We start from the raw sequence: 25,850 nt of genomic DNA, 5'->3' as shown, positions 1-25,850 counted from the left end.
AGCTCCGCACGCCTCGTCGCCCCGCCTGTCACGATGCATTTTTGATTTGGTGAAGGTTGGCTTTGCCTCGTCTTGTCCATATACATTTTTGATTTGGGGTGGTTCGGCTGCGCCTCTTCCCGTCGTTTTGGATTTTTGATTTGATATGGCTCGGTTTCACCTCGGCCCGATGTATTTTTCATTTGACTTTGCTTAAGAAAGACCCCCACGTACAGGTATGGCCCGCAAATCATATGAGTTGAAGAATAAGTAAACTGCAAGAACATCAAGTGGGACAAAATATGCATAAATGATCAAGTTTACATGATCGTTTATATTTAACATTTAAACTAAAATCATATATAAGAAAATCGAATGCATCTGAAAAGGAATGTACTTATGTTTACTCGATTGCAAAACAGTGGAAAGAAGACTTAACTCCAATCAAGACAATAGTTAAATAAAGATGAAGTCTTGCCCTCCAAAAGCCAGTGAGCTACTTCGCAGTTCTCTTCGGTGCTACCAAAACAGTCACGGGTATTTTGTATTTTCTTCCCTCTCAAGATCGCTAATTAGCGTTCTCTCTCCAAATAGATTAAAATTAGCATTTCCTCTTTTGGTTAGGTATTCCATCCATCGTTCCGTTAGATGAGTCATCACCTGTGCACGCGTGGATAAGGTTATACACGTGTCGCATATGCTACCCAAAATACCCCTCCTTCTTCGTGGATATCTTTATCATATACTGGAAATGCAATTCTTCTGTCTCCAAACTATTGACTCACCAAATCGATCATCCCTCTTAATTCCTAGCCTGATGGATCACCCTCTTATATCCTGCAAATACAAGCCTAATCGTGTCTTCTTCTTGTTTTTTGGCGATGGATCTGTGATGATCACCCTCTTACTACTAGCTGATTTCGTTTCGTTTTTTTATTTTCTTTCCTTAATTGAGTACTTGAATTGCGATATGGGTTTATACATTTGATTGAGTTAAATAACGGATTTGGTGTTTCATTAAATTGGGTTCTTGATCTGGGGTTTTGGATTTCAATTGAAAATTTTGTCTGTTTTCAATTTCAGAAACCTAAACACATGTTAGGATCCATTAGATGGGCATCCATGGTTTGGATGATGCATATACAAACGAGTTGATGGCTTAGTGCTTGATTTATACAGAATCTTCTCAAATTACGTTTGTTGGATAAACGAAAACGGTAACAACCACAATCTCCTCAAATTCCGTTAGCTATCCAATTTTGCAATTTTGATACGGGTAATTTCTTTTGGGGGGATTTTGTGTCTCCCCCTCAAAATAAATAGTTAATTTGCATTACCCCCTCTAGAAACTAATAATAGGTAAAACATCCTTTAACCTGGATGTGCCGTAACTGGGCAGTTATCTCATCACGTGCAGTGCACATGTGTTTCAAAAATAAATAATTATTACCCTTAAAATACCATCTGCACAAAACAGAAGATAAAACACCATTGATATACCTTCGTCTCTCCTAACACCGACTCCACTTTGTTCTTAAGTGTAACTAAAGTAATCCAACAAACCAACATCAACTCCTGTTTCTCCAATTTTATTCACTCATTTCTCATCTTCCACACATAGGAAAGCAAACATCATCATTCATCCTCTTTAAAAAAAAAAAAACCTAAATTTCATTTCACCTGATCCTAATCTTGATAAAAAAATTGCAAGCAGATTTTCGAAATGAAAATCACGGGTCTGGAAGAAGAAGAAGAATCAGATAAAGGGTTTAATTAATTTGTAGTTCCAAATTTGATGAAACCCTAACCTTAAAGATTCATTCAGGATTATTATTGGATCGGTTCTTCAATGTTCACCGCTGCTTCTTCTAGGGTTCCCTAGATTCGTTTCTTCATCAATAGGATGTCTACAGAGAATTGGATTTCTTCTCCAATGAATCAGGTTCTCTGAGCTTGAATTAGGTTTCTTTTGAGTGACATGGAATCCAGATCTTTGTACTAAGAATTTGGTGCAGAAGTTGTTTTTCTCCAATTAAATTTACGATGGATTTTGATAATTTTGAAACTGATTCCTGAAAGTGATCTCAATTCGTAACACGAGTTTGTTTTATTTTATTTTTTTTGATTTTCAATAGGAGGGGAATTGAATTTGCAGGAGCAGAATTGAAGCTATAAAATACAAAAAAGTTGCAGCAAGAAAAACTCAATCTAAGTACCTATTATTAATTTCTAGATGGGGTAATGCAAATTAGCTATTTATTTTGAGGGGGAAACACAAGATCCCCTTTCTTAATTTTTTTTTACTCCCTCCGTTACTTTTTAATAGGCCAGTTTCTATAAATAAAAATTTCAAAAAAATAAGTCAGTTTCTAAATTGGGAAAGTCAAATGTTACTTTAATTTTTTGGGACCACTTGCAGTTCACTTCTTTTGATGACAAGTGTGATGGGGACCATTCCACTTCACTTCTTTTATTGACAAGTGTCATGAGGACCACTTCACTTCACTTCTTTTATTGACAAGTGTCGTGAGGACCACTTTCAATGATTACTTCACTTAATTTCCTTAATTTTCTCTAAAAACCAAATCAGCCTATTAAAAAGTAACGGAGGGAGTATAAAGTTTGATGCGGGTAATTTTAGAAGATACACTGAAACCCCAGTCGAAACCCATTAATTCAACAAATGAGATTCCTTCTTTCTCTAATCAATTTCTTACAACTCGAGCTCAACTTCTTTCATTGCTGCAGAAATTTAACCCTAATGGATGACGACACCACAACATCTTTCCAGATCGATGGCTAACTTGTTTATGTCACTCTTTCGCTCATATCCCGATTTCATTTCATCAGCAGGAGCTCTCTGTGGGAATTGGGGAAGAACAGATGAATTGATTATAAGAAGGGAAAATTAGGCTCAGGCCCAACCCATGGATAACCCATAATATGAGGCCCCTAGATAAAAGAGTTTTATTAGTAGGCCCTGAATTAAAAAATAAATTTAATAAAAGCGAAAAGACTAAATTAGCCTCAAGTATATAAGAGGCGTCACCTACCTTTCTCTCGTTCAGACGCCATTATTTCATTTCCAAGGAGAGAGAAAACAAATCTCACTCACCTGAAACAGAAAGAAATCTAGAAAAAAACCGAAAAAATCAAGAAATCTTCCTGAAATCTGTTCCAAAACAAAGATCGAGATCAAAAACTATTCATCATTTGCTAACCCCTAAATCAGAGAAACAGATCGAAAAAGTTTCAGATTCATAAACCAAAAAAAATCAAAAGAAACAGTTTCAGATTCAGTTTCAGATTCAAAACCTAAATCGCCGTTGTTACTTTCCTGTTGATGAAATACTCCGACGATTAATCACTAGGTAAGTTTTGATTTGAAGCTGTTAGTTTTGATTCCTGTTGTTACTGATTCGTGGGTCGAAAATTTCTGAACTAACTCATCTGACTGATAATTTTACAGATCGGAGAAGGAGAACAATCGTTTGTGCATAAAATCCATGAAATAACTGATTAAATAGAAACAAAGGTAAGTCATGGATGTGATATAACTGATTGATTTAGTGGATTTCATTTCTGAGATGTTACTGTTTGAAAACCCTAGAAACTCTAAGTTGAATTGCAATCAACTAACTTGATTTTATTACTACATCAACTGCAGATTCAGAATCAAATTTCTTTTGGAATAAAAATGGTGAAAGGAAAAATGAATCCCCCTAGAAAAGATGATACAATTACAGGTACTAAGTTGTGAAAACTATTGTTGTCATGGTCTCATGTTTATTTCTCATATAATGCTTGTGAATATGTAATTACACAGACAAGGACATGTGTAACTATAAGTTACACACTCAAAATGTAACCACTGACTGTGTTGTGGTTTGTATATTGATTGTGTAACTTATAGTTACACATACCAAGTGAGCTTGTCACCACTGACTTGCCTAGGGATGTGTAACTAGTAGTTGCACATAAAAAATTGGTTGTGTTTAGGATGTGTAACTTGTAGTTACACATAGAAAATTGGTTGTGTAAATTAAAGTTACTCATTAATATGCATGTGTAAGTTAAAGTTACACCTTGTAGAATGTCTAGGATTGAGTGTGTAACTTGTAGTTAAAATCTACTAACTGAAGAAATTTAAAAGTTTCTAATGTAAGTGATGCTTTTGAATGTATAACTACGCAAACAAGGGCCTGTGTAACTTTAAGTTACACATTCAAAATCTCACCACTATGTTGTGGTTTGTATATTGAGTGTGTAACTTGTAGTTACACATACAAATGAGCCTTGCAGAAGTGGCTGTGTAACTTGTAGTTGCACATCTTAACTGTGAGTTACACATTCAAGATGTTACCAATGACTTGCAAAGTGGCTGTGTAACTATAAGATACACATTGAAAATCTAATCACTGACTTGCCAATTGACTGTGTAACCTTAAGTTACACATGCATAATAACATAACTGATTTGGCAATTGCCTAGATAACTAAAAGTTACACATGCAAAAATATAACCTATGACTGTATTGTGTTTGTAAATTATAGTTGGACATAAAAAAATGACCCCTTTAAACCTTCATATGCATGTAAGTTAAGGTTACACAACACAGAATAGAATGATTCAGTTTGTGTACTTGGCAAATACACATAGTTTGTAACATGATTTTCATTTTGTAGTTAAAAACGAGTGTATTTGATAAGTACACAACATACTGACTCATGCTATTTTTGTGTACAGGAAACCTAAGGCAGTCGTTGAATGCAGTAAAGGATTTAGTAAAGGTGATAAAGCCTATAGGACTGACTGATAGGGCTCGTAGATATCTTAGGAGAGCTGCTTACGGAGAACTCGTAATGATGTATTACGATGACTATGATACAACTGTACCAACTACAACAAGACAGATAACTACCAACAAACACGGCGTCTTGAAGCTCTTGAACTGCTTTGACATGGATTGTGAGACACCATGTTCATTCAAGTTTGCTGATGATAAGATTATAGAGTCTACACCGGCAAAGCTGGCTGGTATATTTTGCATGCAGAGGATTGGAAGCAGAAAGGGTCAGAAGCTGTTAAAGTACTATTGTCCTAGTGATTTGACTGACAATGTTTTATACAGCAAATACTTCACCGATATCAAATCTACAAAGCATCAGACGACGGTGACTAAGACGAACATTTTAGAGAAGATAAAACAACTTATGGCAAAAAGGAGAAAAAGTGGGAAAAGAAAGAAAGTTGATGAAAAGGATCTAGTTTGCCTGATAGGTCTTTATCTTTGCTGTGTATTGTTTTTTGGCGACAAAAATGCCAATGGAGTGAACGCGAAATATCTTAGTATCGTTGAAACTTATGATACGGTGCTCGTGGCCTGATTTAATACACGAGCACTTGTTTGAAGAGATTCATACTAATCTTAGTTGTTTGTCAAATGTGAAGGCTTGTGTGCAATACCTACTGGTAAAAAGCTTGTGTGTAATTTCTATTCCAGCAGTTTTAGTGTTACGTGATGGATATTTTTGTTCAATCGACTAATTAAAATTTATATGTTGCAGTTATTGTTTGCTGAACACACGCCAGCAGGATTAATCCCGAAAGTTGAGAACCACGAGGAAGATATCCCGAGGGTTGGGAGATGGGATATATACCAGATTTCTGATTACATTTGGAAAACAGACATGACACAGTTTTCGGTAAGTGTTATATGTCAGTTGGTTTAGGTTTTGTAAATTTATGGTAATGTAATTTAGATAAAACTTTGATGTAATCAAAATTGTCATGTGTAGCTATAAGTTACACATTTAAATGTGCTTGTGTAATTTATACTTACACATGCAAAAGATAACACAAGTGAATGCAACTATAGGTTATGTAACATATATATCCTGTTTGTATATATATCCTGTGCTTATGTAACTATAGGTTACACATTTTATATGTATATCCACTTTACATTAGATATATGTGTAACCTTTAGTTACACATATCCACTTTACATTAGATATAGCTAATGTGCTTATGTAACTATAGGTTACACATATAAAATGTGCTTATGTAACTTTAAGTTACACATACAACCGAAAAATGTATATTTAGAATGTTCATCTGTTAATTGCAGCCAACTCCTAGCTTTGTGGCTGAGTTTTCACAGCTTGAGAAGCAGCTGGGTATATCAACCGTGGTACCCAGCAAGGACGACCTGCAAAGTTGGCTGAAAGCGCAAACTATTGAGAATAGCCATCTGAAAGAGCAACTGCAAGAAAAGCAAGCAATGCTTAAAGCAGTGTATGCAATTGCAAGAGAAGGGATATCAGAAGGGGACCTTTCAGGAACAGCGGAATTCAAGGTTCACAAATTTAGTTGCCAAATTATGCAAGCAATGGGTATTGATCCTTACAAAGTGACCCAGGAAGAGTTTATGCAACATGAAGATGATGTACATGGAGGTACTGAGCATGGAGCTACTGAGCATGAAGAAGAAGAGTTACAATTAGTTGAGACAGAGCAACAAGGAGATGGAAGTACTGAGCAAGAGAAAGAGAAAGATGATGCGGAAACTTCCTTCAATGAAGAATGTAAGTAGTTGTTCATTTTTAATATGCTTCTTTAACTTGATGAGGTACCCAATTAGTTGACACTAAGGTCTTTGAACCTTTTTAATTTCATATTTTACTTGTTCATTTTTAACTTGCTTGTTTAACTTGATTAGACTTAATAAATGTTGAGTAAACTGATCATATGGATGTGTAATCCCTAGTTACACATGCCACATGCATGTGTAACTTCTGGTTACACTAGTTAGATGCATGTGTAACTCCATGTTACACTAGGTATCCATGCCATATTCATGTGTAACATGAAGTTACACATATTAGTTATCCAAGCCAGTCGATTACACATGATATATTCTTCTTGAAATTTTATTAAAAAAATTTAACATCATCATCATCATCCTAATTCTCGTTTCAATACTTGTGCAGTTCCATGTATGAGCCTTGCAGCTGGAAATACGCCAACAATTCTGCAAGCTCAAACTGCTGCAGAGGGGCACAAAAGACCACTCAGGACATATAGTTCGAGTATGAAGAGTGTGACAACTTGCAAGACTCCACCAAAGAAAAGGCCTGTCGCAAAGCAAAAGCCCACTCCTACAAATAATGTTGATGAGGAGCAGAAGAAAGATGTTGAAGAGACACCTGTTACGGATGAGGCACAGAAGAAAGCTGCAGATGGTGGAGTTGTGGATGGGGCAGGTGATGATGTAGCTGCAAAAGCCGTAGGTGATGATGTTACTGCAAAAGTCAATGAGGATACACCTGGAACTTTTGATGACAGTTCTGCTTCAACACAGTTTGAGGACTCCATGGTGATAACTGCTACAACACCGCAAACACAGCCTGACAATGCTCAGACCTACAGGTTGGTGCAACTAGGAGCTAACCCTGATGATATGACGAATGTTGAAGTGAGTGAAATGATAGATGAGATCGTCAGCAACATTAACAAAACTGAACATGGACCCGCAGTGACGGAGAATGCAGAACCTACCTCAACTGGTAACCACTCTTCCGTTCTATGTTTTGTTTGTAATGGAAGTGTAACTTCAAGTTACACATTGTAAAAGGCATGTGTAGCTTGAGGTTACATACAGTGTGTTTTGTTTGTAATGGAAGTGTAACTTCAAGTTACACATTGTAAAAGGCATGTGTAGCTTGAGGTTACATACAGTACATTATTATTTTGGCTTGTGTAACTTTAAGTTACATACATGTGCTAATTTTACTGAGATTCTGCCTATATTTGTTTGCGCAGCTACAACGCAGGAAAACGTTTTTAGCCTTGGATTAGAAAAAACTCCAAAACCTGCAGGAGAGTTACTAAAGGAAGCTGCGAATACAATAAGAGAAAGGCAACCATCATTAATACAACAACGTGTGTTGAGGAATAGAAAAATCCCAACACAAGATCTGAAACAATATCAAAGAAATTCAAAGAGGATTAAGAAGACAGCTAATGAAGAAGAAATGGCCGCAGTTCCATAAGTAGAAGAAGATAGAATGGCTGAGGTTGCTGAAGAAGATGATGGAACAATGAGAAACGATGTGAAAGGTTCAGAAGTTATCGAAAGGCTGGAAGGCGAGAAAAAGAATAAAGTGCTTGAATATTTCAATACTCATCCGAAAACGTAAGTAGCTTGACTCCAAGTAGGCTTGATTCTGTTATTGATTGTTGTATTTTACTACTTGATTCTGTTATCTGATTGATAATAGTTTACTTCTTTGTAATGCAGAGACATTACTTGGATGGAACTCAAAGAAGATGGTAGCGAGCTGTTTGATATATCTGAGAACTAATGATACAGCTTACAAAGAAAGAATCCTTCTTGGAGTCAGAATTCATCGACTTCTACATTAGCAGATTGAGGACGAAGATGAACTCTAACAGCAAGTATGACAAGGCGATATTCCTGTCGCCAAAAGCATACGTAAGTACTTCGATATATTTAAAATCTTATTGCATTTATAATGTGTAGTATATGTTGTAAGATTATGATAACATACTCAAGATTTTTTTTCCAGTGTAAAACCCAAGGCCCTGTGTGTAACTTCTGTTTACATAATCACTTGTTCATTTGTAACTTTTGATTAAAAATGTGAGTTTGACATTCCAAATGGTTTTTGCAGATCTCTTACTTGAAGGATTACGAAGAATTCAAGAAATTTTGGATTCCGAAGCTTGCGAAGGAGTATGTCAAGTACAAGAACGATGCAGTCAGACTTTTCGCCCCAATGTGCAACAACAACACACACTACACACTGCTGGAGTATGACTTGAGGAGCTCTAATCCTTGGTCCTACATGAACTCGTCAAACGTTAAGGAACTCAAGGGTGAACACCTTCTTCAAGCCAAGAAATATGCATTTGCAATTACTACAGAACTCAGACTCCGCTGTCCTTTTGCTCTTGGGATGAATGAAAATGCCAAGAATCTCAATGCGCCCCCACAAGGTACAATTCCTGACTGTCTTCCATGTGTATGCAATTACATGAAGATCAGGATGAAGAATAAACCACTTGACAAAAAATTAACCTCAACTATGATGCTATGGTGGACTGACAAGCTGAACCGCATGAGAGGAAGCATGCTATACAAGATTCTTTCGGATCCATCTAGAGATGTGTAAAGCAGTCATTAGGATTAGAAAAAATTCTATACTCGCAAATATGTTGTTAGCCACAAACAGATGTTAGACTTGGAAAATATGTTGTTAGAAACTTTTAAATTTCGTCAGTTAGTAGATTTTAGCAGTTCTTAGTTTTGCAAAAATTTTTGGGTTGAAATTCTTTGAATTAAAAACTTTTATCTTGTTAGAACTACTACTGCTGTGTGTACAGGTTTCAGAAAGTATGCAACAGGTTAAGTAACTACACATCTTAATTTGATGCAGAAAGTGTAACCTGAGTTTACATATACATTTATCATGTGTAAGCTAATGTTACACATCCATATATTTGAGTGTAAACTGAAGTTACACAAGCCATTGATCGGATTGTCCAATAAATCAAAATAAAGTTACACCAGCATTTATCATGTGTAAGCTAATGTTACACATGCAATCACAGCAGTGTAACTTCCGGTTACACATCCATATATTTGAGTGTAAACAAAAGTTACAGAAAGCATTTGACCACTGATCAGACGTATACAATAAATCAAAAATAGATGTTCGTCCATACCGACAACCTTTGAAATAGGCATTCGCATATGCTTCAGGTGGGATTGTCTCGATGTAATCAGCCACCCAATCGCAGTTCAAATCTCTAATCTTCTGTATGGATTTCGCATGGTTTTCAGGTGAGAGTGCGTATGTCGCCTCTCGGAAATGGTCCATCACAAGTGAGTACCTAGGATCTGTTGCAGTGATGGGTATATTCTTCGTCAAATGATAGTAGCAGAAGCTGTGGAACCCATCTGGATAAACAAGTGGAACACCTTGCAAGAGTCCTTCATGGCGATCCGAAAGGAAGGTGATTGGCCTCCCATCACCAACAACTTCTTTCAAATTCCTTAAAAACCACTCCCAGTTGTCGATCGTCTCAGAATCGACTAGTGCAAAAGCAAGGGGGAAAAATCCTACAAAAAAATTGTGCAGAATCGAAAGAATAATAAGTTTCACACATGCTAAAACAAATATGTAACTTAAGGTTACACATGCTAAAACAAATTTGTAACTTAAGGTTACAGATGCTGTTTTCTTAGTTACACAATGAGTAAAGTAATGTGTAACTGAGAGTTACACATGTGTAACTGTTAGTTATTTGTCAACTGAAGTTGTTCATAAAAAAAAAAACACATAGAAAAAACATACCTTTACCACCATTGATCCCAGTAGCTGCCATCAAGCAACCTTTGAATGTACCAGTCAGGAAAGTAGTATCCAAGTATACCATTGGACGACAAAACCGGTACCCTTTGATGCATGCAGCAAATGCGATGAAAATCCGCTGGAACTGTTTATTTTCACGTTCAAACTTTATCACACTACCAGGGTTGGTTTCCCTTATAGCATCAATATACCATACCAAGTGCGAGTAGGACTTGACATCGTCGCCATAAATCGTATCATAAACCTTTTCCCTAGCATTATATGCCTGGTAGTACTCCATGTTGATCCCATAGTTGGTCTGGAAATCAGCAGCAATTTGCTTGGGCTTCTTGTGAGGATTTTTGCGAACTTCTTCCTCAATCAAACTAGACGAGAAGCTGGTGGAGTAAGTTTGGTTCAAGTTGCGTCCACCAGCACCACAAATGTGCTCAGGGTTATAAGACCTGACCTGAAGAGATTCATACAAAATATAAACAATTCAACCAAAACACAATATGGTGCCAAAAACATCATGTGTAAACCAAAGTTACACATACTGTAACAAAACATAACATATGCTAAGCATTAGATGACAGAACACGGAAAACCTACCTGAAACATTTCGTTCCTTTCATCGATAGAAGCTGCATGGAATTTCCAGCCGCATTTTTGATCTGCACACTTAGCCGTGAACCTAGAACGCTCATTGTGAGTTACAATCATTTGGAAACCAGTGCGAAGACGATACTTGGTAAAAGCAACCCTGACTTGCTTAACTCCTTCAACAAACACATGACCAATATCACCAAGAACCTTGGGCCAACCATCCGATAACAAAGGTTTCGCTGGCTTACTTTTATCTTCCAAATACATTGCAACAGTAAGATTGTTTGTGGACGAAGACGTACTACTAGACCCATTAGAAATAGAAGAATCTGCCCTAGAGCTAGAGGAAGAGGCCACACGAGGAACATTTTGCAAGAAAATATCAACACTGGTCTTCTGTTTACTATTTGTGATAGATATAAGAGCTTGCAAAGAAAAATCACAGTCAAGCGGAAAATCTTTCCCACTTTCTCGAAAGAAGAAAGTAATACCAAGTGGAGTATACTGCTTCCATTCCTTGCAAACTTGTTCCTTAAACTCATCAAGTTTGATATCAGTATTAACACGCAGGGTAATGAAATCAGAAAAGTAGCGAACAACAGCAATGCAACTAACAGCAGCGCAACTAACAACAGCCATGACAACCTGAAAATATCAAATACACAATAAGAATATCAAAATTTGAAAACGAACGCAATTCACTCGGGGGCGTTGCCCCCTCGTGAGAAGTATATTCTATGCGGCAAGCTAAATATAAGTAAAAGATACAGATGATACAATTGTTTACAAATAAAACATGTTACAGGACATATATATGTAACTTCAACTTACACATTCTTCAAATACAATAGGATATATATGTGTAAACTAAAATTACACATGTTGTAACTAAAAAAAACATCTGCATCTTCCTCACACATGCTTAAAAATACAAAGAGGATATATATGTGTAAAATAAATTTACACATGCTGCAACTAAAAAACATCTGCATCTTCTTTAAGCATGCTTAAAATACAACATGATATATATGTGTAACCTCAAGTTACACATACTGTAACAAAAAAAACAGCATGTATACAAATCAATTTGAAGTTGTTTTTTTGAAACAAAATTGTTTCTTCATACTTCTCTCAGTATCAACAAAAAGTAAAACAACAAATTAACAGATCGCACATGAAAGAACAACAAAATAATTCAAAAAAAAAAATTGAAAACAGATCTGAAATCAAAAACAACATAAAATTCTTACCTAGATTTGTTGTTTTCTTTCTTCTGAAACAATGTTTATTTTGTTCCTCTTCTCAGTATCAAACAAACATGTGTAAGCATCAACAAAAACATGTGTAAGTATCAAAAGTGACAAAAATAGATCGAAACGGTAAAATCAAAATCAATTGAATTTGAAAACTAAATCGAAATCACAATTCGTACCTATTTTGATTTATGTATTCCCAACTGTCTTCTTCCTCTTCTCAGACTCAACAAATTCGAAACAGAACAAAAATCGTAATCAGTAGAAGATCGAGATTCAAAAAATCGATGAGAAAACTAGTGAATCAAGCAACAGAAAAGCTAAAAACGAACAAACCTATTTGTTGTTCATCAATGCAGCTTCACTATCTCGTCAGATCTGAAAAACAGACGAGTACACCTCAACGAATTGAGAGAAAATTCGTTTTCTTCTTCTTCTCGTTTATGTTGTTCTTCTTCTCGTTTTCTTCCTATCAAATTAACGAAAATCAGTATGAAACTATCAAAATTCACGAATTCGTCTGAAGAAAAATCTCCAATTCTGTTTCTGAACGAGAGCGGAGAGAAGAAAGAGCTGAATCTGATTTGGTTTTCAGTTTCTGGTAGGTATAAAACGTCTATAAATAGGAAAGGTTAATTTCGGTATTTTTACTTTTATTAAAAATCCTGATGACGTCAGCAATCCGGGAAAATTGAAAACCAGGCCCCAAAAAAAAAAATTCTGGGCCTAGAAATATTAAAAACGGAAAGTGTGGAGTTGAGGGTGTAAGATCCATTTTGTGGGGCTTGTATATGGTTGAACCCATATAGTAGGGGGTTCTAGTAGTTTTCACTTATAAGAACTCCAATGACCTGATGCAGAGTACCAAAACAGTGACTGGCCCGGTTTACAATTTTTATTTAAGGGTATTTTGGGAAGGTTAGGAAATACGTGTACAGTTTCTGCCACGCGTGCACATGTGCTGACTCATCTAACATAGCAATGGATGGAAATCCTAACCACATGAGGAAACGCTAATTTTAATCTATTTGGGGAGGAAACACTAATTAGTGATCTTGGAAGGGGTGAAAACACTAATTAGTGATCTTGGGAGTGGAGGAAACGCAACATAGCCCAAACAGTCATTACATAATTCTCCAATCAGCCGTATCTTAGATGACACATAGAGTTAGCACCACCTGTCAGCAAAAAATTTACATTGAAATTATTATTTTGAAATGCAGTGGTATTCGCTGTATTTACATCTCCAGCTGGTCCGGTGTCCAATATAGACACAGTATGAGGTTTAGACACTAAACTTTCAGTTAAATTGAAAATGGACATCATCGAACTCTTACAACATTACTAAGTGCTAGACATTAATGATTTCTACTAAAAACTTCTAGGATTCTACCAAAAACCATGGGGACTTAATGTTTTAACTTCTTCTCATTCACCTGCAGTATCATCCATCTCTTAGCATAATAGCAATCATCAGGCAGTCTCAGTTCAGGGAGCCAAGTATAGCTTCATTAAGTTTACTTGCGAACAGAAAAAAGGCTGAGAAAAAATTTCACATTTTAGCACTTGTAGCAGCATTTGTCTACAACTGAACTGCCAGTGTTCTCGCTGGTAGCTGTGGCAACATTTGTCTTGATCCCCTCAAAGGCCTGGAAAACAGATGAAAGTTTAACTTCGTGTTCCTTAAAAAAAAACTTTTCTAATTCAAATATGCGGATGGATCAGTTGGAAAATGAACCCAAAGCTTGAAGCCTCCAAATTAGGTGCTACCAGCAACACCACATTTGATACAAATCTTTATTTATTTATTTATTTTTATAATCATCTTCACATTCTCTGATTGGCTGCAAATATGCAATAAAGACAAAGATGAGATATATAGAATTCGGTCCAGGTTGGTATAATACTCTTGGTAATTTACTATCCTCTGATTTCCAAGTGAGCTTACTTCTAAAAACTTCACTTTGTTTTTTAGTTGTTCATAGCACCAATCTCCAAATCAAAACAATACAACAGTTAGGTAAAGCGAAAATGTATTTTGATTAAATGAAAATCACAGAATCTAAAAAAGAAAAGAAAAATGCAACCGATGCTGTAATGCTCTCTTTAGCATCAGTTCTTCCTTCGGAATCTTTCTTTTCTCCCTAGCAAGATCCTTTTCATTCGCTTTTCACAGTAATAATACTTATTAGTTGTTATCGGATCGCAAAAGGAGCTTCGTAAAACACAGTTTAATGAAAATTGAGGTTTACATCATGATCAGTTGTTACAAATCTTCTTAGAATATTCTCATCAGGTGTGCAAGTATGCTCTATTGAATTAGTAAAGTTAACCAAATCAAAACATACAAAATTCAATTCTTTAAAGTCTAACTACAAACCTGACAGGACATATATTGACAAATGAGAGCTATTCGATACTGAATGATATTCCCTTCGTTTCTAAAAAAATAGGCAAGTTTAGTTTTCACAAAAATTAAAAAAACTAATCATTATAACCACTTTTTCATGTTTTTTTCTAAACTATCCTTTGATCCCCACTCATTTGTTATTAGAGAAAAAGGAGAGAGAAGTGGTCCCCTTTTTATATTAGGAGAGAAAAAGGAGAGAGAGAAGTGGCCCCTCTATGAGTATAGTAGTAAAATCATAACATTTGACTTTCCACATATGGAAACAAGCCTATTTTTTTTGACATACCCAAATAAAGAAACCTGCCTATATTTTAGAGACGGAGGGAGTATAGAGCTTGAGACTTGATAAATCAAAAAGGACTGTAACGGAAACTTGGTTCCGGAAATGCAGTATGCCTCTGAAGATGGTCTTCTAAAATTTCCCTTAGGAACTGTGGAACACAACATAAGCATTCGATCAAACAATGGTACTATAATTTTTTTCCCAAAAAGATAATAGTATCAGCAAATAAGTAATGCGTATAATGTGAAATGTTTTATTGGACAAAATACATACCACGATCAAGTATCAAAAACAACATAACTAACAAAGCAGAGTTCATTGTAAATGAGGAAAATCAACAAATATATGAGCTTTGAAAATGAAACTGAATAAGGAAAACTTACTTAAAATATCGGCTACGCTCATGTATCCATCTCTGTTACCTTAGAATATGGAATATTTTAAACTGAGCATTGTTCCTTGAGCATTGTTCCTTGATGCTCGATAACCAACTCTTTTTTGAGCTGTAAATCAAAAACAAATGCAATTCTATGTTATAATATAATTAGACAATTTTAAATTCAAAATATGTCGATAGATATAAAGAATTTACCGATTTATAAGAATATTTAAGGTTAGAGTTTACACACAGAGATGTGATTTTGTTGTTTATCAGGAGAAAAGAAAAATCGCACCTGCAAAATTAAACCAAACAAACAACAAAACACAACGTAAAATAGTCAGAACAAAATCCACAATTGAACCAAAATATGAAAACAATGAATAAGAAAGGATTTACCAAGATATGGTTAGGATTTATCAAAAGAGAATAGGATTTTGTTGTGTATCCTTTTCAATAAAAATCGTACCTACATAATAGATTAAAACAAACAACGATTGATAAGATGACCATTATCAACCGAACATATTCACTATTGGATATTGCGATATTAGCAATAATATTCTCGATCAACAAAAAAATAGTATTGCCATAATATTTGCAGAAAGAGTTTAATATACCTTGATATTGCTGGCGTATGGCTAGGCAATAACTACAACAGATGCATGATCGAGGGCACCTGCACAACAATGAAAGTAGATTAGAGAGAACCCTAAATCGCAATTGCAAGGGGAAAAAAATCTTAATATCGCGCAGAAGAAGCAACATAAGTTTATGTATCATGCATAAACCTTTTCATAAATCTTAAAAATATCACGCAGATGAGAAGCAACGCGAGATTATGGTACTAATAAGTGTGAATGAACCCTTAAGTTAAATGGTGGCGAAGATGAAGCTGGTATGAATAGAGAGACGGAGAAGGAACGGTTTGGTTTTACGGTTTGAGTTTTCTCCATCAAGAATATGATTGACAGGATATTTGCCTGATTATTGTGTTGAAGACCGATAGAAATCCCAAGACTCCTCTTGATCACCATGTTTGCGCCACCATTAGCGTTTTCGTTTGAGGTTTTTTTTTTAGGTTTTTTTTTTGCGGCTGTTTTTTGTATTTATTTATTTATTTTCCACGGAATATTTGATAGAAATATGAAGCCACAAGAGAAAATTTCTCTGAATTGTGGTGAAGAGAGAGAATTATGGAGCAATTTGGTGAGGTGGGTGGTGTTCACTTTTAATGTATAGGGGAGTTTCCGTTACCGCGCGATGTGGGGCCTCATATGACTTAGGATTTTAAAGGAATTAGATTTAAGCTCTAATTATCGTTTTTATTCCCCTACTTTTTTTTAATGAATGTTCCCTTTGCTAATCAACTCAAGTATCATTTTTTGTAGGCCGAGACTTACAGTTCGGGCAGTCAGCAGTCTGATTTATCTAAATCAAGTGCTTTTGATTAGAATTTTATTAAGTAAACTGAATAGGCTTATAGGCGTTAGTTTTGGTATCTTCCAATGGTGAACTACTTTATTTATCCAAATTATTAATTCGTGTTCTCTGTCTGGGGTTTGCTCAGAAAACCGACGCCAGACCAGGAATGTACAGAGATATTAGGTGCTCCTAATTATATGCCAAGGGACACCGAATATTTTCCCTGTGAATTACCCATGACGAAAAATCGCAATTAACTATACATGAAGACTAGATTTGACCCAAAATTATAATCGAATACCGGTTACCTTTGGATATCGGACAAGTGAATTGAACACAAATCACACCACCACCTCCACATACCTTTGGATACCGGACAAGTGAATGGACTACCAATCCCACCGACAGCTCCACATTCAGACGTAGCCAATGGACATGCATTCAATGAATTTCAAGTTCCGCCATGAACTCAAGGAAGATGAAACTATCAATTTAGAACACCCTATATTACAAACGGTCTTCACTACTCTATCACCAGCATTACCCAAGACAATTACTTCTCAAAATTCACCATAACACACCGCTTAATTGGACCAAAATCTTCTTTTTCGATGTCATTACACCCAAAATTAGCGCAGAACAGTAAAAGTAAAAGAAATTTGTCAGGTGAAACTCAAAATAAAAGAAAATCGTTAAAAACTTTGTATGAAAAGAAACTTTAAAACTTTGATATTCTTAATCTCCAAGCATGGAATGTCTTCTAATTTATTTTTTTTTACCTGAACAAGTATAAAGAAGAAGTCAAACTCTTATAGACTATTTAATGAACCTAAACAAAACATAAAGAAGAAATCAAACTCTTAGAGATTGTTAAATACCCAGTTTAAAACAGTGTGAAATGGGTCATTCCCTAGTGATATTAATAATGATGCTGAAGATTCCATGACCCCATGTGAGTTTGGTATGTAAATTGACTACTTAGCGCAATGAGTCATCATATTGGCCTACCACCAAACTCACAGGAAAAAGAAAGAGTCTTAACTGCCGGATGCATTGCTGAATTTGAGTATGATATTGCGTCCGGTTGACCCCAGACGGTCATATTATTATTTGCTCAACAATTGTAAATATGTACTGCACTGAACTGTGTTTTCCCCAATTCTATACGGTGAAAAGCTGATTAGCCTAATGTGAAATTCATTTAAACAAAGATCAAGAGGTTCTCGAAATCAAAGTGCGCCTCTTCACCGTGCATAGAGGTCAAGAGTTTCTGGAAACCATTGTCGCATAAAATTAAACATCTGGATCACTACATGTGGATATATAATACTCTCTCCGTTCCTTTTTAATAGGCTGGTTTTTATAAATAGATGTTTCAAAAAAATAGGTTGGTTTCCTAATTGGGAAAGTCAAATGTTACTTTAGTTTTAAGGAACCACTTTTCTCTTAACTTATTTTGATGACAAGTGTCATGTGGACCATTTCACTTAACTTCTTTTGTTGACAAGTGTCATGGAAACCATTTCATTTCACTTCTTTTATTGACAAGTGTTATCAGAACCACTTTCAATGATTAGCTATCTTAATTTCCTTAATTTTCTCTAAAAACAAAACCATCCTATTAATTAGTAACGGAGGGAGTAGCATATAAGGAATGTAATATCAGTATATGCGAATCCTTGACTGCCTACGTAATTTGATGACTTGGTTGAATGTTTTTCTAATCAGGTGGTAGCTTAGTCTAGTTCTTGCTGATCGATCAAAAAATGCATGGAGATGCAGCTTTTGTTATTGTTAATTAATTACTAGTTGTATTTGTTGTTACACCCATGTCGGTATATTCTATGACTTGATCCCTAACAAGGACACAACTTGGATAATCCAACTCTTACCGTCATTTCAAATTTGATGCAGACGTTTTTCCAAGTCTATCTAGCTCAAATTTCCTAGTTTTTGTATTATTTTCGTTTCTGAAAAAGAGATACTTTCACCTTTTTATTTTAGCCTAAAAATAGGTTAAATTGAAAAAGTAAAAGTAACACTTTTACAAAAACGGAAGAAGTATATAATATGCAAAATTCAAAATCATGGTTCTATTTTTTCTTTACAGAAATTGGGAATATCTTTTTGGCACTGCGTTTGACTCTATCAGTGCAGGTGAATGACGCAAGTAAGATTAGAGACTATTATTATATCAAAAGAAGACTTCTTAATAACAGTTAAGAGTGGTGTACATTTTCTAAGTTCTCTCTTATCCATTAGGTATTTTGTACCATTGTGTTTAATTTAATTTGATGGGTTACCAAATAATAATAAGTAAAAATAAACCTCACAATCACGGCCGTCACCACAAAGACAAGTTCCCTAGTTTTATTTTCCTTATTAGACAAATTTAAACTCTAGCCGGCCTTGTTCCCTTGATCATTAAACAGGCTAATCTACGTGTTGTTTGTGTACCTGTAAGTGTTCTTTTCTTTTGAAAGAACAAGCAAAGATTGTCAATTAAAAAGCCCGCCGACAAAGTTAAAAGTTGCAGGACCTTCTTTCAAATTCTAGCTTTGAACTGACACATCCTGGGAGATCAACCGACCATTTTCTACTACAACTATTACTCCTGGTATATCTTGCTAGAAGATCAGCCACTTGATTACACTTGCTATTTCTAAAATACGCAATAACATTACTTAAACATTGAACTAAATGTTGACATTCCCTAATAAGATAGTCATTCTCCCATGGAAATATGTTATGAAGACCATTTATACTACCATCACTTTCTTATTATCTCCTTCCACTATGACATGCTGAACTTGCAGTTGAATAATCCATTGAAGTGCTTTAAGAGTTGCCACTGCTTCAGCTTGGATGATGTCTCTGGCTCTTTTTACCATTGTCCAGGCTTCCACCAGTTTGCCTGAAAAATCTCTAATGATAAAGAGCAATACCGACAATATGATTACCAGGAATAACAGAAGCATCAATGTTAATTTTCAGAGATCCTCTTGGAGGAGGGATCCAATGATTTATATTTGTAAATATACCCCCGATTCTGTTAATATTAGAGCAATGCACCTGCAACTGATTCATATTACTGTTAGTGTGTATTTTGTTATCAGTGCAGAAGGAGATAAATCTGTTTTTTATGTTATAGATTGAACATCTGCTATTGTCAAAGACCAGCTCGCATCTGGACTTCCAAATAAACCACATTGTAATCACAATGAGGTTTATATTTCCTTGCTTGTTAAAGTTAATGTTTGAGTCTGAGCTGCACCAGGATTGTAGCCATTACTGGATGTCATGGATAAAGCTGGTTTCCTGAGTTATATCTGGAGAAATGGCATTCCAAACACTTCTAGTGTAGATGCAGTGGATCAGAATATGAGTAGCAGATTCAGCTTCATAATTACATCTCTTGCAATTAATATCTTGTGTTTGAGCATGCCTAACATGCCTTACATTGTCAGGGAGGATACCATGAGCCAATTTACACAAAAACAGCTAAAATTTATGAGGGATTTTGAGGTGCCATATACCAAGCCAAAATTTGGCGTCTTCTTCCTTGCTTGCTAGACTTTGATAATACTGACAGAGAATTGCCTTATATGTAGAGTTAACAGTGAAATGTCCACTACTTGTGAGAGACTATTACAACTTGTCTTCATGCTGAGTAGATGGTCTTATGTTTAGGATTTTCTCCATCTGAACTTGAGTGAAGTAATTTTGAAGAAGATTAACATTCCAGTTTCTTGTGTGCATATCAATGAAGTCAACTACTTTCATATTAAAAGGAATTGCTTCATCATCAGTGATATTTTCTTGAATTTGTTGGGTTGTATATTTTTATATCCAGTTATCTCTGAAAGCATAGACTATTTTGCCATCTCCAATGAGCCATATATGCAATTTCTTGACCCACTTAATTCATGTGCATATACTTCTCCATATAGCAACACCCTTATTGGAAATATCATCTTGAAGAACGTTTTCCTCTTTGAAGTATTTAGCTTCCAATAGAGCAACATATTTCTTACCTTTTCCTGAATTAATCTCCAAGCCATTTTGTGATCATTGCTTCATTAAATACTTTTAAGTTTTTGAATCCTAATCCACCCCATATTTTAGGGATAGAGACAGAAGTCCAAGATTTGAAGTAACAACCTCTTCCATTGATTTTGTTCCACCAATTTTTTTTTTGGGTAGCCTCTAACTGATTTATGGTCTGTTGAGGGAGAATTAAAGACCCCATTTGGAACTGAGCCATTGAGTTTGTGACTGAATGTATTAGTGTACTTCTTCCTGCTTGATTCACTATTCTTGTTTTCCGTTGTTGGATTCTTTTCTGCATCTTCTCTTGAATATTGTTAAAATATTTAGTTTTTGCTCTACCAATGAAGAGATTAATCCCCCAGATACTTTTCCTCCAGAGGCATAATATTCATCCCCAACATTTGACAAATATCTTGTTTGGCTGCTGAGATAGCGGGGGGAGAATGAGAGTGAGAGTAAAGGCTGAAGAGAGAAGAAAGGTGGGAAGTGACTGTGAGCCGTTGGGGTACAGAGGGGTTTAAGAAGGTAGATATGGGGGTGAGGTACAAAGGCATAAATGCCAGGCCAGGGGAAAAAATTAAAACTCAAACAGTTGGTAAAACCAACACTGTAGAGATTAGAAAAAAGAACTCAAAGGAACCGAGAGAACAAGGAAGTGAAAGAGCTTGGAGAAGCTAGAACAACCTAAAATGAATACCTTGGAAAAACTACAAGAATATTAGCACAAATAATGTAGTGAATGAAACTACGAACCTTATATTTCCATAATTGCTAGCTCCGGGATAACTCCGGGTAAGCCATGCAAGAAATTTTACTCAACACACATCCCGAATCACAACGAGAGAGAGAGAGAGTGTGGTCTTACTGGTATCCTGTTAGGTTTAAGTATGGAGATGGAAGCAGGGCCGTTCCTGAGAAGTATTTGCCCTGAAGAGAAGAATTGTTTTACTTCCTCCTATAAAGAAAAAATACGTATACACTTGTTTATATTTAGCTCATTTTTGCCGGTGTGGGTTCATTATCTTTGTACCATCACTTAGACATAAAGGGAAAATCAGATAATATTATGTAATTTAGTTTAGCCTGGTCCTAAGGGTTACCAAACAAAAACAATATAGTAAGAAAGTAGAAAACAACCCAACTAACACCGATTCTGACCTTATATTTTTTATATATTATGTATAGGTCCCTGATATATATATACAAAACCCCTACTTGTGCAAGATCTTTTTGGTTGCCCCCCACCTTTTGTTGCCCCAAAGTGGAGCTTGTCCTGCTTACCCCTCATGACCGGCCCTGACCATGGTTTTCCAAAGGTATATCCAGAGAACTCAAAGTATTGGAAAGATGTAAAGGTTTTTCAAACTGGATTCTACTGTCGGAATCTGTTGTGGCTTAGGTGAGTGAGGTTACTACAAAGGAAATTGCTTGGTTGTCTAAACACCCAAGAAAATGGACTCAAATGTTCGATCAGGTGGTTTTAAAGGTTGAGATGTGTTCCAATCATGGAGTTTTTCTCAAGATCTTTAGGTTTGAACCAGATTCTGACTCCAGACAGTGTTTCATTTGTATACCATCGGGATGTAATGGTTCGGTTCGGGTTTCTTTTTTGTCATTTGTATCTAAAAATCAGAGGTCTTTAGTTTCCTTTATTCAAAGGAGGATGATTTTCCATCTCTCTCTGCTCAAGATCAAGTTTGGAAAATGCATCCAGTTGAAGAATTCAAATTCGGTATTGTTGTGGAAATTTTGAACTCGCACGCAGCAGGGCCGTTCCTGAGATGTATTTTCCCTGAAGCGAAGAATATATTTTTTGCCCTCATAAAGAAAAAATACGTATAAACTAATTTACATTTACCTCATTTTTGCCGGTGTGGGTTCATTATCTTTGTCCCATGACTTCAACATAAAGGGAAAAATCACATAATAGTATGTACGAGAAAACTGAAAAATATAAATAAAAGATGCAAAAATTAAGATTAAATTTAGTTTAGTCTGGTCCTATGGGTTACCAAACAAAAACAATATAGTAAGAAAGTAAAAAACCGTCCAACTAACACCAATTATGACCTTATATTTTTTATATATTATGTATAGGTCCTTGATATATATTTATTAAAAAAAAACCCCACTTGTGCAAGATCTTTTTTGTTTCCCCCCACTTTTTGTTGCCCCAAAATGGAGATTGTCCTGCTTACCCCTCAGGACCAGCCTTGGATGGAAGAACGCCATGTTTTCCGTCTAGAGGAAATGGAGCTGGACCATGCAATGAAATAAATGCTCATATGTACTGGGATGCAAGCCATCCAGTTCAAAGAGTAAATTATGAAGTCGTTAATGAGTGCTTTGAAGGCTCGTCAAGTCAACTTGTTTTCCTATTAATGTTTTCCAGTTAATTTATATCTAATTGGAGTGTTTATTGTGAGACACAGGTATCGCAAATTATGCCTAGATTGAGGGACACAAGGAATGCAATTGCTGGTAGGTTTCCAATAATTGAGGATGTTCCATGACCAGCAACTTCTTCTTCGGGAGTTTCACATATTCCATTGTATGGTGGCATCCAACAAAACCTACATGTGATTGAGTGTAATAATAATAATACAAAACAGAAGGGGTTTTTGAGCCTTGGACATTTTGAGAGACAAACATGTGATCCGACCATCCCAATCTCATCCCAACAAATGACATCTAGCGGTTGTGGTATTTGTAACCTCCTTTTATTATGAAGATATTAATAACCTTCTTAATTAGTTTCTCATCAATTGAAAATATAAATGTATCATTGAAAAAATATATTGAAAATTTAAATGTTACCCCCGCAGAAAAATAAAAAAGATAGAATAATTTTCATTATGGAAAAGATGAAAAAACAAAGAATAATTTTCATCATAGTCATTGTATAAAGGGAATGATCGAAAAAAATCACTATACTCATTGTATAAAGGGAATAACCGAAACAAATACATATCCAAAAAATGAATCACCAAAAATTTACTTTTACGACGAAGGTCTGATTTTATTAATCGCAATCGAATAAGCCAACCTTCATCAACCTGAAAAACCCAAATAACATTACAGTTATAATGTGTAAAACCTAATGAAAAAAGAACTTTAGAATAATTTTCTAGCATTCATAAGAAATGTATTTTCGACTTAGACATTTAACCAATCGAAAAATGAACTCTGTTTTCACCCGTAACAATTTTACTATTCTTGGGAACAATTGAGCATTCTTGGTCAATATCGTGACTATCTCTTCATCAGATCTTAGTGCTATGAATAACTTAATCAAAATCTGCAACACAAACAAAAAAAAGAGAAACTCAAACAAAAAGAAGAGCAAAAAAACCTTGATCGTTTTTTTTCCTTCTAATCGACAACACAAACAAAAAGATGAGAAACTCAAAAAGTGGGCTGGAGAAACCATTTCGCGGGCATACGGAGTCCTGTAAGTTTCAAGATACTTCGATTTTAATTTTCTAGTAATACTTTGAAAAACCAACAATATGTAACATTTTTAATGAATAATTGTCGTGAATTTTACATAACATATATACACTGACCGTTACTATTTGATGTGTCTCGGCTAAGGAAAAGCCAATGGATCGCAGTGGTAGTTCATAAACTCAGACAAACCAAATGTCCAAGATGAGAAAAGAAAGTCAGGAAAAATCAAATAAGAAACCGCGTCGACGACGCATATATAACCCAAAGTATCAATGAATAATGAGGCATACAAACACTTGGAATTTGTGAACCGATATGAAATGAAACAGATGGTTCTCCTGCCAGAATTTATCCCGGGATACCCGTTGGGGAGAAATAAGTCTAAAGCTGACAAGGGGATAACAGAACTTATCGAGGATGCTGAAGAATATCGTAAGTGTTAGAGCATTGCTCGGTGGAACTCGCATGCGTTTCTATCTCAAGCATGTTTGTCAATGTTACTGATCAAAACTATAAGTCTTGATTTCTAGTCTGCTACAGCTAAGTATTGGACTAGGATAGAAAGTTTAGTTGAGCTCAATAACTCCATGGTGATCATCATACAAGACGAAGGACTACTTAAGGAACTGGTGGATCTTCATCGACTAAAAGGTATGTGGAGACTTGAACTTATCTATCACTCAAAAGTCTATCTACTCTATCTCCTATTTTAATACAAAAGTCGTTTTGCTATATAAACTTTGATTATACACATTTGCTATTTCGAGCCGAGTTTATCTCGCCTATTTATTTCTCGAAATATGTGTTGGTAAGCTTTTGCTTTGGAAAAGTTCATCTTTACCTAGTGACGAAAGTCATGACATGTTTCAATCACCTTGAAAATTGGTTACTTTGACGAAATGTCCTCTAAGAATGTTTCAATGGTTGAAATGAGAGTTTAGATTAAATAACCAATGATGGATATAAGAACTGTGTGGAAACACATATATGTATAAGTCCTTTTTCCTTGAACCGAAGTTTGCGAACTTTGTTGATCAAGAAAACCGGAACAAGAGTCGTGAACTCAGTCCACGAACTCAGACTGCGAACCCAGTCCGCGAACTGGCGGAAGTTCTCGACCCGAGAAAATCTGCTGGAGTTTGAGAACTCCTTCCGGGAACTTAAGTCCGCGAACTAAGTCTCCTAACTTAAGCTGGTTATATCTAAAAACGATTGTTTGTGAACTTATTTATATTAACTAAGGAATGCTAAATGCAAACCGTGGATATATAGTTCATGAATCGATTCGAGTGAATCAAATCGTTTTTACTTCGATTGTCTTGTGTAGTTACATAAGATTTCCTTGCAATTGAACAACTCTCTAACTAGTTCATTTGAGTCATTTGAACTAGTTATGGTGAAGAAGAACATGGTTGATATGAAAGTGCTCATATGGCTAACCATTGGTTAACTATTGTTGAACCAACAAATGTTCATGTTTGGGTACGGTTACATAAACCCAAAATAGTACATTTCATTTGTGTGTAACAAGCTAAGTTTTCGATCTAACAGTTGAAAGATATTAGATTGAATCTAATCAGGTTTTCATCTAACGGTGAATATTAAATGCTTTGTTACGAAGATAACATTGATTGCA

General features: G+C 35.5%; 1 protein-coding gene and 1 long non-coding RNA gene across 2 annotated transcripts; one reads left to right on the top strand and one right to left on the bottom strand.

Moving 5' to 3' along the window:
• Positions 1–3,303: 3,303 nt before the first annotated feature.
• LOC113293206 lies at positions 3,304–8,132 on the top strand. The gene is made up of 7 exons (XM_026541917.1): positions 3,304–3,350; positions 3,449–3,514; positions 3,647–3,725; positions 5,547–5,684; positions 6,110–6,566; positions 6,972–7,547; positions 7,804–8,132. The coding sequence occupies exons 3-7, from the start codon at positions 3,711–3,713 to the stop codon at positions 8,031–8,033; spliced, it is 1,416 nt and encodes a 471-aa protein (XP_026397702.1). The 5' UTR covers positions 3,304–3,350; positions 3,449–3,514; positions 3,647–3,710; the 3' UTR covers positions 8,034–8,132.
• Positions 8,133–14,015: 5,883 nt separating this feature from the next.
• On the bottom strand, positions 14,016–15,585 carry LOC113293201. Its single transcript, XR_003332116.1, has 3 exons — positions 15,503–15,585; positions 15,294–15,413; positions 14,016–15,058 (listed from the first exon to the last, which is right to left on the bottom strand). It is a non-coding gene; the product is annotated as an uncharacterized LOC113293201 (long non-coding RNA).
• Between the last annotated feature and the right edge of the window lie 10,265 nt (positions 15,586–25,850).

Source organism: Papaver somniferum, chromosome 7 (assembly GCF_003573695.1).
Source record: "Papaver somniferum cultivar HN1 chromosome 7, ASM357369v1, whole genome shotgun sequence".
Lineage (NCBI taxonomy): Eukaryota > Viridiplantae > Streptophyta > Magnoliopsida > Ranunculales > Papaveraceae > Papaver > Papaver somniferum.
The sequence above is the reverse complement of the archived record's forward strand: the minus strand, read 5'-3'. Positions and strand labels throughout refer to the sequence as shown.

Bases quoted from the DNA above. Each gene is read 5' to 3' on its own strand.
- LOC113293206 (XM_026541917.1), top strand. The intron at 6,567-6,971 runs GTAAGTAGTTGT...ATACTTGTGCAG, and splicing joins AACTTCCTTCAATGAAGAAT to TTCCATGTATGAGCCTTGCA. The intron at 7,548-7,803 runs GTAACCACTCTT...TTGTTTGCGCAG, and splicing joins TGCAGAACCTACCTCAACTG to CTACAACGCAGGAAAACGTT.